At 43.2% G+C, this 12,611-nt stretch overlaps 1 protein-coding gene, 2 long non-coding RNA genes and 1 pseudogene across 3 annotated transcripts; 1 reads left to right on the forward strand and 3 right to left on the reverse strand.

Moving 5' to 3' along the window:
• Window positions 1–1,304: 1,304 nt before the first annotated feature.
• Window positions 1,305–7,599, reverse strand: LOC134442126 (protocadherin alpha-3-like; annotated as a pseudogene).
• LOC134442125 (uncharacterized) lies at window positions 2,108–3,875 on the forward strand. The gene is made up of 3 exons (XR_010033315.1): window positions 2,108–2,527; window positions 2,895–3,021; window positions 3,176–3,875. It is a non-coding gene; the product is annotated as an uncharacterized LOC134442125 (long non-coding RNA).
• On the reverse strand, window positions 4,021–5,311 carry LOC134442124 (uncharacterized). Its single transcript, XR_010033314.1, has 3 exons — window positions 5,173–5,311; window positions 4,496–4,543; window positions 4,021–4,393 (listed from the first exon to the last, which is right to left on the reverse strand). It is a non-coding gene; the product is annotated as an uncharacterized LOC134442124 (long non-coding RNA).
• A 1,735-nt stretch (window positions 7,600–9,334) lies between the features above and the next one.
• LOC134442123 (protocadherin alpha-3-like) lies at window positions 9,335–11,755 on the reverse strand. Its single transcript, XM_063192419.1, has one exon. The coding sequence runs from the start codon at window positions 11,753–11,755 to the stop codon at window positions 9,335–9,337; it is 2,421 nt and encodes an 806-aa protein (XP_063048489.1).
• Between the last annotated feature and the right edge of the window lie 856 nt (window positions 11,756–12,611).

Consider the following 12,611-nt stretch of genomic DNA (forward strand, 5'->3'; position numbering starts at 1 on the left):
ACAATCTCGTTCAGACTAAGGGAGTATCGCTCCTCATTTTCTCTCTTAGTTCAGACATGATGCAGTAGAGGTGGAGTCAAGCTCACTAACGCAACCGCGGTCTGTGGCGACACTTTGTGGAGAGGAGTTTACATGATCATGAGAGGCTTTTTTCGACAATATTAGACAGCGAAATAAAACACATACCATTAGTATTAGACACAGGCCACAGGGAGGAACAATTCACTAGTGTAATGGCTAAGGTAGCCTTACTTAATAAGTGTGTCCACAATTCTGAGGTCATAGCAGTGGCTGTTGCGGTCTTCCGCCTTAATACAAGTGATTTCAATTATCTACCTAACCGAATAGGTGTTGTTGATTACGATCAACTTTTTAGTGCACTGTGTGGCATACTTTTGTAGCAAGAGTTCATTGTTTTCTGAACCTGAGATAGTCACTTCTGACAAAAAGTTAACTTCCCTTGGTGCTGAATTCGCTGTCCAGCCCAGCGGTGCTGAAACGCTTACAACATTGTCAGTTTTACGCACGTGTCTAAGATAGGTTAAAAGGCTATGTAACATGTGAAATGTTACTTGGCAGTACGGATATTGTTGAAATGGGGTTGGTTAGGGTTACCCTTGGTGCTGAATTCGCTGTCCAGCCCAGAAGGTGCTGAAACGCTTACAACATTGCCAGTTTTACGCACGCGTCTAAGATAGGTTAAAAGGCTGTGAAATATTACTTGGCAGTAAGGATATTGTTGCAACAGTGGAATATTTAGGCTATTTGAAAACAGTGGTTGTTTTTTGCGACAGTACTGGCGAGACATGATGTGGCTATCTTTGTCGGATCTGAAAATAAAAAGTCTTTGCGCAAAGTTTAAAAGTCTCAAACTACACTACTATGTTGAGTAGATCTGCATGTAAGTGCAGTATACAATTTGTGTGACAACATCGACATGTTCTGTGCCCGTCATATGTTACACAGGAAGATGAATAGCGAAGATGGTGCAATGTGCAGTTAAATAACACTTGCCACCAGGGTGGTCCAATTTATCTATGACACTTCCCACACTACAATGACAGGTGTTTCAGTTTCATTGTACACCCCCTGTAAGTAGCCAACATCAAAAGCATTTAAACAGCAGTCAGAGGGCAACATCTAGATATATTTCAAACCTGTGGCACATAGGCCTATAGTAGCTACAGGTTGCTGTATGCATTATGTCGTGCTTCCGAAAGTGAAGCTCAAATAAGGCGCAAAAAGCAACATTTTCACAAGCTTAAATTCACTTTTCCATTAACATAACATAATTCATTGCGAACAGGCATCCTACCTTTGTTGTACTGGGGAGCGTTTGTGTCTTGAGGCTGAAAGTGTCTCCTCCATCAATGCTGATGAGCTCCGCGTCCGCAGGCGGAAACGGTGAGGGGAACACCACCACGTCACTCTTCAGGGTGTCTGAGCTAAAGCACACGTCATACTGCTGAGTAGTTTTAGAGTAAGCCCAACTCCCGTCCGGGTGAGTAGTGACCATGGGGGCGCTGCAGCTGCTGAAAATACCCTCAGTCCTCTGGCACTTCACCGCTATCAACGTGATGAGGCTCACTAGGAAGATTACAGTCACTGATATAATAGCGATGAGTAAATACAAGTTCAGATCTGAAAATGGTTCATCATTAAGTGGTGCGTGTCTCATTGTCTTCTCCACGTCCATAAGACGTTCAGAAACTACAATATCAATAGACACAGTCGCTGAAAGGGAGGGTTCTCCATGATCAGACACCAGAATGATGAGGGGATGTGCTTTCAAGTCATTGTCACTCATTCGCCTTTTGGTTCGGATCTCTCCAGAGCTGGTTCCGATTTTAAAGAGGTTGGTTCCTTTGGGTTCCGAGATGTGGTAAGACAGCAGCGCATTGTAACCAGAGTCTGCGTCTACAGCCCTGATCTTGGCCACAAAGTAGCCCGCTTCAGCAGAGTAGGGGATGGTCTCAGAGTTAACTGAGCCTTGGTCAGAGTAGGGTGGGAGGATGACAGGACTGTTGTCGTTTTCATCCAGGATGAGGACTTACCTGATTCCTACCATCTGATATGCTTTCGCATATACATCTGGGACCTGCCCCCAACCGACGCTCTTCCAAATGAACCATTTTTTTCAAAACTCTTGCATGTGATTGGATTAAGAATCTGTCCGTCATTTTGACTGACACGCCATTTCAGCCACTCCCGTTGACTCAATCCGTGACGTAGTTCACAGCGACACCACGCAGGAGGCAAGACTTTTCATCACAACAAACATGGCCGCGGCTGGAAGTAAACGGAGTAAACTTTCTATAAACGAACATTGCCCTATGTGCAGGGGATATCTAAGGACAAATGGTAATATCTGCAACCGCCCATGGATATTTGAAGAACTTCCCTACGGGAAAGGGTAAACCAGCGCCCAGCTGAACTTGATCGAAACTTGTGAAACTTCTCCGAAAAATCCTGTCGCATGCCTGAAATGCCTGCTGTAATTTAACCCAGCGTTCTCAAGGTACGTACGGTAAGTCAACATCTTGAATCTTGATGCAATGGTTGCTCTGAAGTCGTGCGCAAGCACAATATGACAATTGTTCATCCATACATATGTCAATATTGTTATTGGATATGATTGGCGTCAGGGCATCTTCCTCTTAGCCTCTATATGCTAATCTAAATGGTTTACTGTTTACATTGCTATCTGTAGGCACACGCAATATGATTGTTTCACTTTTATTTGATTTATTGATTCTTTTATTTCTTTGATTTCTTTATAACCTCGCTGGGATTGTAACCTACGCACATGTCCAACGACAGAGATGTGTAAAAGTGTCTGCTTGCACTGTATTACAAACTATCACCATCATTAACAACAAGTCCCCTTCTCACAGATGCAGAAATGCAAAGCAGGGCCAAACATGCTGCATTCAATGGGTACGAAGACGGTGTGAGGAACAACATAACAGCTCTCTTCCTGGTGGCAGCCATGGAGCACCTAGGGGCTTCATTAAGTGTCAGGTACCTCTGGAACAAAGATTTACATTACAACAAATGTATGACCCCAGTTAAAGCTGGTGCCATGACAGTCTGTACATATTGGCTTTGTAAGATTACATCTAAGCTAACCATACTGCACATTTTGCATTATCTATCTTTTTAAATGTGTCAACAGATATCCCTGACGGCTTCATACCTGACCACATAACCATGGGCTCTGAAGAGGGGAAAAAAAAGGAACAGGCTACATCCGGTAGTGGCCCGGGTGGTCAACAAATGCCATTTTCCACATGCAGTCCAGGAGGGAGACGTATAACTATACTGTAGATTTGATATTTTTACAAGGCCTTTAGCCACAGTGTGCCCACAGCGCACTGCTCGTAATTCTGCAGGTAAATTTCACTCTTTCGCATCGCTTAGCCCACAGCACCTTAACAACTTGAAGTCATCAATCTGAAGTCATTTTTAGAACATAGTTGTCCCGGTCTCACTGAAACAAACAGCAGATTGGACCAGCATGTCTATTGGACTCCTGCAGAAAATCATGGTGAACAGACAGACAAATGCACACTGGAGCACATTATGTTGCTAGTCACACAGAGGATATTTTCAGAGAGGCTGAGTTGTTTTCACCCCCCCATCTAGTCATGACATTCTGATAAATCGCAAAAGCAGTAACCTGTGGCGCAGGATCAAAGCTAAATTGAAAGAGCGCCAAGACTAATATAAAATTGGTGGAGTAAATGCATGTACTGTAATAATGTATGTAAATAATTTGTGTATGTAAGTAGTGTATATAAAATAACCCAGTGCAACTTTTTTTTTCCATAAGATTCTGTTGCCTTTCTGTGAATGCATATAAAAAAGGTTAAGGTATGTTGTGTCACTTGAAGTAAATTAAACTGTGCTCAACACTAAACAGTCTACAATACTTCTTCCTTCTTTACATTTTTTTAATCATTGCTGCTCAAAGAAAAAAACATGGCAACAGTTTTCAAATGTGTTATTTTATTTACAGTTCTTCTATGCAAAAACAGTCATTCATACACATTTGTACAACAGCATGTACGAGGTTGCGGCAAAGCACTGCCAGCTACTACGCTGTGGTGTTTCACTGTCAAAATACTCATCCTTTTAATCAACATAACCTGGGATTCCCTGCACATGCAACACTTTGAAAACAGGAAGGTTGTTGGTTATGTACTATTATGTTAGATCAAAGATATAGGGACTAATGCTCTTCTCATGTTTCTTCAATAAGCTGTGATCCAACCTAGTGCAAACTGTCCTGTTGGGTGGGCTCACTGTTGAATGGCACTCTCTCCATATGTAGCAGCTCTCTGTGTCCCATCTTCTGTGACTGCAGATGCCATTTAAGCCATGACAGGCATGTCTGAAAGACATGGTGCATGATGTTAACAGGTATACTAGACAACCACACTTTTCCTCCTAATGACAATCGGTGCAGGCCTACTAATTTACAAGAGTGACTCACCTTCTTTGCTGTGACGTTCTCCCAACTGAGCAGGAAGGCCTTTCATTCCTGGTGGTCAGAGAAGAGCTCAGTTTATACAATACAGCGGATATTGAACATGGGCAAATTTGTAACGTGTTATGAGTCTGTGTAACATAAGCAGCTCACACAAACTGGTCAACCCATTCTACTGGGTAGCTTGTTTAGCATAGTGAAACCCTTTGAATGTCAGTTTCACACACCACGAAATACAATGAAAGACGGCAGCAAACGATATCAACCATTTCACACGTTTGCCAAGTCATCTTTCAAGACCAGAATGTCAACTCACAGTCACAAACAAACGCAAAGCAAATGTCTGTACACTACAATGCATCGGGCACAGTTGGGGGAGGGGAGAACCAACACCATTGATTTTACAAGGACAATGTAATATTTACACGGACAATGTGTACAGCAGAGTTAACGGAGTTTTTTGAACATCACAGGGGGAAAACATGACGAAACTAACAGAGACATAATACAATGTTATGACCAAGACTGTGACGATACATGTCCAACAAGATTAGTCTACAAGTAAACTACGATAAACCTAGAAGGCCAGAATGTGAACTCACAACCAAACGCAATGCACATGCCTGTGCTTCATAAATGGAAAAAATGCATCAGGTTCATCAACAGTAGATGCTTAAACTTACCATTTGTAGGTGACGTGAACCTCATCGACAACGATGCCCAGTAGATTCTTCTGGTAGAGGTCTGAGGATAGCATGGTCAGTCATTTGTCCTTCAGCCACGACTCGGGGCTACCGAAGACCGGCTGGCCTGGCAACGTCCCTGAAGTATGTCTTCCTCCCAGTTCCATTGCCGTTAGACCCGTTAAATTTCCAGCCTCTCTGACTTGGTCCTCCATTAACGCAGCCAGGGGGAACACCACAATAACGATTGGATCCTGCACTTTCCCCATTGCTTTAGCACGTGAAATATAATCGGGTGGGATAGAACGTCTGGGAGAACCATCTGGGGCAACACGTCTGGGAGTGTCCATCTCACAGCGGCTTTAGCGACCAGTGGAGCCAGCTCAAACTTTTGCCAAATCCGGTCGGAAGAAACGCAAACACATCCTCGCCGCCAACAAACGCCTTAAGCGCCGTCATTTGTTCGTATTTCAATGCCTGAACATTTGGAATACAAGACAATACCGTGGAAATAGCCGAATCCATTTCAGCGCACTGAGTACTAGTACTACAGCGCGCTGCCATGTTTGTTGTGAAGTGAAGACTACACTGCTGTCGCTAATGCTTTACATCACATCCGCCCATAACTCCGCCCATCCATTCAAAATCCCACCCGCGATTCATGATTGGCTGTACACATTTTCCAACTCCAGCGGTCTCACTGCTATTCAGATGGGGTAGTGAGGCATGGGAACGCCCCCGCGTGACGTAGCCGAACGCAGCCAGATGATGTGAATCAGGTTAGATGAGGACATGCACTGTCGCGTTACCACTTAGTGCTGGGACTCCCGAGTCTCTTGCTTGAACTTGAAATGTAAACTTTTTCATCGCTTCGAAATTAAATGATTGTAAGGTGGTTATTTCACCAGTATCAGAATTGAGACTGACAAATGAGGATATTGGGATATTACTTTTGTTTTCAATAACAGAGTAAGTTAACTTTGCATTTTCATCCAAGTCTGCATCATGAGCTGTTACAGTCGTGATCAGACTTCCCACCGGCATATTCTCCTTTATGTAAACTGTTATCTGAGACTCTGTGAATCGCGGTGCATTGTCATTAACATCAGAAACATAAACTGTAAAGTCACTGGAGCTGGACAGCGGTGGAGTCCCACCATCTGTGGCTACCACAGTAACGTTGTAGTGGGAATGTTTTTCTCTGTCTAAAGTTCCATCTACAACTAAAGAATAATAGTTTTCATAGTTAGGCTCAAGTTTGAAAGGGACTTTATGTTTGAGGGTACATTCTATATCTCCGTTTTTCCCTCCATCTCTGTCAGACACTGTAATCAAAGCGATCGCAGTCCCAAGCTTGGTGTCTTCCTTTACCATTTCCAAAAGTGGTGTCACTATTATTTCAGGTGCGTTATCGTTTACATCCATGACTTCTATTAAAACTTTACACTGTGTAGTCTTTGGAGGGTTACCGTTATCCTTTGCTTGTACCCTCAGTTCAATTGCTGGATTTTCCTCAAAATCAAGCGGTCCATTTGCGAGTATTTCACCTGTGTTAGGGTTTATAGTGAATAAATCTAAGTCTTTCGAATGCCCGTGACCAACAAAAGAATAAACAATTTCGCTATTCTCGCCACTATCTGCGTCTGCGGCAGTTACAGTTAGTATTGTGACCCCGGAAGGAACATTTTCGGGCACCTTGGCTTTGTATAGCGTTTTACTGAAAACGGGCTTATTGTCGTTGACATCTACAACATTTATTTTAATCTCTAAATTGCCTGATTTTGGCGGTTTGCCACCATCAACTGCTGTCAATAACAGATTAATCTCCGACTGCTTCTCTCGATCCAAAGCCTTCTGTAGAACCAACTCCGCCGACAGTCCTTGCCCCCCTTCGCTCTGTGTTTCCAGAGTGAAGTATTCATTTGGACTCAGTCTGTATCCTTTAAGAGAATTGCTTCCTGTGTCGGCATCCTCGGCTGTGGGGAGGTTAAACCTTTCTCCTGCATTATCATTTTCAGTGATGTTCAAGGTAAACGAATTGACGGGAAAAGTTGGTGCGTTATCATTGACATCCAAAACATTTATTTGAATCCTGTAAAGACTGTGTGGATTCTGCGCTACCGCTTCCAATCTCAGAAAACACTTCGTACTCGTGCCGCAGATCTCCTCTCTATCGATTCTCTCATTCACAAACAATTCCCCAGTTTTTCCGTTTATATGAAAGTACTTCTTATTAGAGCCGGATACGATTTGGAACATGCGAGTCTCCAGTTCCTGGGTGTTAATGTTTAAGTCCTTTGCGATATTTCCAACCACGGTTCCCCTGCTTACCTCCTCCGTGACAGAGTAAGAAAGCTGACCGGAAGAGACGTCCCATAAACAAAGAAACAAAACCAATGCCAAATAATATTTTGTGACAGTTTCCATCGTTATCCTTTACAGCAACGCTTCTTATAGTGTCCGTTAGATCCAAGCTCGGTTATTTGCTGTCAGGCATGACAATCTCGTTCAGACTAGGGGAGTAACGCTCGTCATTTTCTCACTGAGTTCAGACATGATGCAGTAGAGGTGGAGTCAAGCTCACTAACGCAACCGCGGTCTGTGGCGACACTTTGTGGAGAGGAGTTTAAATGATCATGAGAGGCTTGTTTAGACAATATTAGACAGCGAAATAAAACCAATACCATTAGTATTAGACACTGGCCACAGGAAGGAACAATTCACCAGTGCAATGTCTAAGGTAGCCAAACTAAAGTGTGTCCACATTTCTGAGGTAAGTAGCAGTAGCTGTTGAGGTCTTTCCTCTGTGCCTTAATACACGTGATTGTAATTATAGCCTACCTAACCAAGTTGGTGTTGATTACTATCAACGTTTTAGTGCATTGGCCTACTTTTGTATCAGGAGTTCATTGTTTTCTGAACCTGAGATACTTCTGACAGAAAAGGCAACTTCCCTTGGTGCTGAGTTCGCTGTCCAGTCCAGTGGTGCTGAAACGCTTACAACATTGCCAGTTTTACGCACGTGTCTAAGATTGGTTAAAATGCTATGTAACATGTAAAAAGTTACTTGGCTGCACGAATACTGTTGTCACAGTGGAATATGTAGGCTATGCTCTTTGAAACCAATGGTTCTTTTGGCCACCGCACCTGCAAGACATAATTTGTCTTGTTCTGAAAATAACTCCTGGAAAAGTCTTTGCGCAAAGTTTACAATTATCAAACTACGCTGCAATCGAAAGTTTTACACACAGGGCACAGCGACCAACAATGCACCAGTGCAATGTCTAAAGTACTCTTACTAAAGTGTGTCCACAATTCTGAGGTAACTAGCAGTAGCTGTTGCCGTCTTCCGTCTGTGCCTTAATACACGTCATTTTAATTATCTACCTAACTGAATAGCCGTTGATTACTATCAAGTGTTAAGTGCATTGGGTGGCATGCTTTTGCAGATAGAGTTAATTGTTTTCTGAGCCTGAGATACTTCTGACAGAAAAGGCAACTTCCATTGGCCCTGATTTCGCTGTCCAGCCCAGTGGTGCTGAAACGCACGTTTTACGCACGTGTCTAAGATTGATTAAATGGCTATGTAATATGTTAAAAGCTACTTGGCCGTGCGAATATTGTTTCAACATACGAATATTTAGGCTCTTTAAAACAATGGTTGTTTTTGCGACAGTGCTGGCGAGACATGATGTGACTATCTTTGACGGATCTGAAAATAACTCCGGAAAAAATATTTGCGCAAAGTTTAAAAGTCTCAAACTATGCTACTATGGTGAGTAGATCTGCATGTAAGTGCAGCATACAATTTGTGTGGCAACATCGACATGTTCTGTGCCCGTCATACAGTATGTTTCACAGGAAGATGAATTGCGAAGATGGTGCAATGTGCAGTTAACGAGGACTGGTCACCAGGGTGGTCCAATTTATCCATGAAACTTCCCAAATTACAATGACAGGTGTTTCAACTTCATTGTACACCCCCTGTAAGTAGCCAACATGAAAAGCATTTAAACAGCAGTCAGGCGGGGACGTCTAGATGTATTTCAAACCTGTGGCACATAGGCCTACAGTAGCTACAGCTTGCTGGATGCATTTTGTCGTGCTCCCAAATGGAAAGGACAAATACGCCACACAAAGCAATTTTTTGACAAGCGTAATATCACTTTTCCACTAACATAGCAGAAGCCATTGCGAACAAACATCCTACCTTTGTTGTACTGGGGAGCGTTTGTGTCTTGAGGCTGAAAGTGTCTCCTCCATCAATGCTGATGAGCTCCGCGTCCGCAGGCGGAAACGGTGAGGGGAACACCACCACGTCACTCTTCAGGGTGTCTGAGCTAAAGCACACGTCATACTGCTGAGTAGTTTTAGAGTAAGCCCAACTCCCGTCCGGGTGAGTAGTGACCATGGGGGCGCTGCAGCTGCTGAAAATACCCTCAGTCCTCTGGCACTTCACCGCTATCAACGTGATGAGGCTCACTAGGAAGATTACAGTCACTGATATAATAGCAATGAGCAAATACAAATTCAGATCTGAAAATGGTTCATCATTAAGTGGTGCGTGTCTCAGTGTCTTCTCCACGTCCATTATGACTTCAGAAACCACAATATCAATAGACACAGTGGCTGAAAGGGAGGGTTCTCCATGGTCAGACACCAGAATGATGAGCGGATGTGCTTTCAAGTCATTGTCACTCATTCGCCTCTTGGTTCGGATCTCTCCAGAGCTGGTTCCGATTTTAAAGAGGTTGGTTCCTTTGGGTTCCGAGATGTGGTAAGACAGCAGCGCATTGTAACCAGAGTCTGCGTCTACAGCCCTGATCTTGGCCACAAAGTAGCCCGCTTCAGCAGAGTAGGGGATGGTCTCAGAGTTAACTGAGCCTTGGTCAGAGTAGGGTGGGAGGATGACAGGACTGTTGTCGTTTTCATCCAGGATGAGGACATGCACAGTCGCGTTACCACTTAGTGCTGGAACTCCTGAGTCTGTCGCTTGAACTTGAAATGTAAACTTTTTCATCTGTTCGTAGTTAAATGATTGTAAAGTGAATATTTCACCACTATCAGAATTGAGACTGACAAAGGATGATATAGGTACATTAGGCCTACTTTTGTTGTCAATAACAGAGTAAGTTAACTTTGCATTTTCATCCAAGTCTGCATCATGAGCTGTTACAGTTGTGATCAGACTTCCCACCGGCATATTCTCCTTTATGTAAACTGTTATCTGAGACTCTGTGAATCGCGGTGCATTGTCATTAACATCAGAAACATAAACTGTAAAGTCACTAGAGCTGGACAGCGGTGGAGTCCCACCATCTGTGGCTACCACAGTAACGTTGTAGTGGGAATGTTTTTCTCTGTCTAGACTTCCATCTACAACTAAAGAGTAATAGTTTTCATAGTTAGTCTCGAGTTTGAAAGGACCTTTATCTTTGAGGGTGGTAAGTATCTCTCCGTTTTTGCCCCCATCGTTATCAGAGACCCTTATCAAAGCAATCGCTGTGCCAGCCTTCGTATCTTCTTTCACAGTTTGCAAAAGTGGTGTTATAGTTATTTCAGGTGCATTATCATTTACATCCATGACTTCTATTAAAACTTTACACTGTGTAGTCTTTGGAGGGCTACCGTTGTCTTTTGCTTGTACACGCAGTTCAATGGCGGGATTTTCCTCAAAATCAAGTGGGCCATTTGCCAGTATTTCACCTGTGATCGTGTTTATCGAGAATAAATCATGCGTTGTTTTATGCCCATGCTCCACAATGGAGTACATAATTTCGCTATTCACACCGCTGTCAGCATCTGTTGCGGTAACTGTAAGAACTGTGGCACCGGAAGCAACGTTTTCAGGCACCTTGGCCTTGTAAAGTGTTTTACTGAAAACAGGATTGTTGTCATTCACATCTAGAACATTTATTTTGATGTCCACAGTGCCGGATTTTGGAGGTTTGCCACCGTCAACTGCTGTCAACACCAGATTAATCTCCGACTGCTTCTCTCGATCTAAATTTTTCTGTAAAACTAATTCAGCAGAAAGTCCTTGCCCCCCTTCGGTTTGTGTATCCAGAGTGAAATATTCATTTGGACTCAGTCTGTAGCCTTTCAGAGAATTGCTTCCTGTGTCGGCGTCCAGTGCTGTTGGGAGGTTAAACCTTTCTCCTGGATTAGCGATTTCAGTGATGTTTAAGGTAAGCGAGCTGACGGGGAAAGTGGGCGCGTTATCATTGATGTCCAAAATATGCATTTGAATCCTGTAAAGACTGTGAGGATTTTGAGCCACAGCTTCCATTCTCAGAAAACACTTCGCATTCGACCCGCAGACCTCTTCTCTATCGATCCTGTCATTCACAAACAATTCCCCAGTTTTACCGTTGATCTTGAAGTACTTCTTATTCGAGTCGTAAATCATCTGGAGCATGCGAGTCTCCAGTTCCTGGGTGTTAATGTTTAAGTCCTTTGCTATATTTCCAACCACGGTTCCCCTGCTTACCTCCTCCGTGACAGAGTAAGAAAGCTGACCGGACACGTCCCAAAAACAAAGAAACAGAACAAAAGCGCAATTATATTTTTTGACACTTTCCATCGTTGTCCTTCAGAGCAAAGCTTATTACAGTGTCAGTTAGATCCAACTTCAGTTGTTTGCTGTCAGGAATGGTTATCTCGTTCAGAGCAAGGGTGTATCGCTCGTCATTTTCTCACTGAGTTCAGACATGATGCAGTAGAGGTGGAGTCAAGCTCACTAACGCAACTGCGGTCTGTGGCGACACTTTGTGGAGAGGAGTTTAAATTATCATGAGAGGCTCGTTTAGACAATATTAGACAGCGAAATAAAACCAAAACCGTTAGTATTAGACACTGGTCACAGGGACCAACAATTCACCAGTGCGATGTCTAAGGTAGCCAACTAAAGTACGTAGATAAATCGTAGGTAAGTAGCAGTAGCTGTTGCGGTCTTCCTTCTGTGAATTAACACTTGGGTTTAATTAAACCTAACCGAACATGTGTTGATTACTATCAACTTTTAGTGTATTGGGTGGCATAGAAAACTTTTGTATCAGGAGCTCATTGTTTTCTGAATCTGAGCTACTCACTTCTAACAGAAAAGGCAACTTCCTTTGGTCCTGAATTCGCTGTCCAGTCCGGTGGTGCTGAAACGCTCACAACATTGCCAGTTTTACGCACGTGTCTAAGATTAGTTAAAAAGGCTGTGTAACGTGTAAAAGTTAGGCCTACTTGACAGAACGAATATTGTTGCCACAGTGGAATAGTTAAGCAGTTTGAAAACAATGGCTATTTTGGCCACAGCCCTGGCAAGACCTAATGATTGTCTGTCGGTTCTGAAAATAACTCCGGTAAAAGTCTTTGCGCAAAGTTTAAAAGTCTCAAGCACGCTTTGGTGAGCACCTCTGCAGTCAATATTAGACAGCGGAATAAAACCA

Source organism: Engraulis encrasicolus, unplaced genomic scaffold, assembly GCF_034702125.1.
Source record: "Engraulis encrasicolus isolate BLACKSEA-1 unplaced genomic scaffold, IST_EnEncr_1.0 scaffold_1188_np1212, whole genome shotgun sequence".
Lineage (NCBI taxonomy): Eukaryota > Metazoa > Chordata > Actinopteri > Clupeiformes > Engraulidae > Engraulis > Engraulis encrasicolus.

What these genes read in the sequence shown, in the direction of transcription:
- LOC134442123 (XM_063192419.1), bottom strand. Translation starts at nt 11,755, where the DNA reads ATGGAAAGTGTCAAAAAATATAATTGCGCTTTTGTTCTGTTTCTTTGT.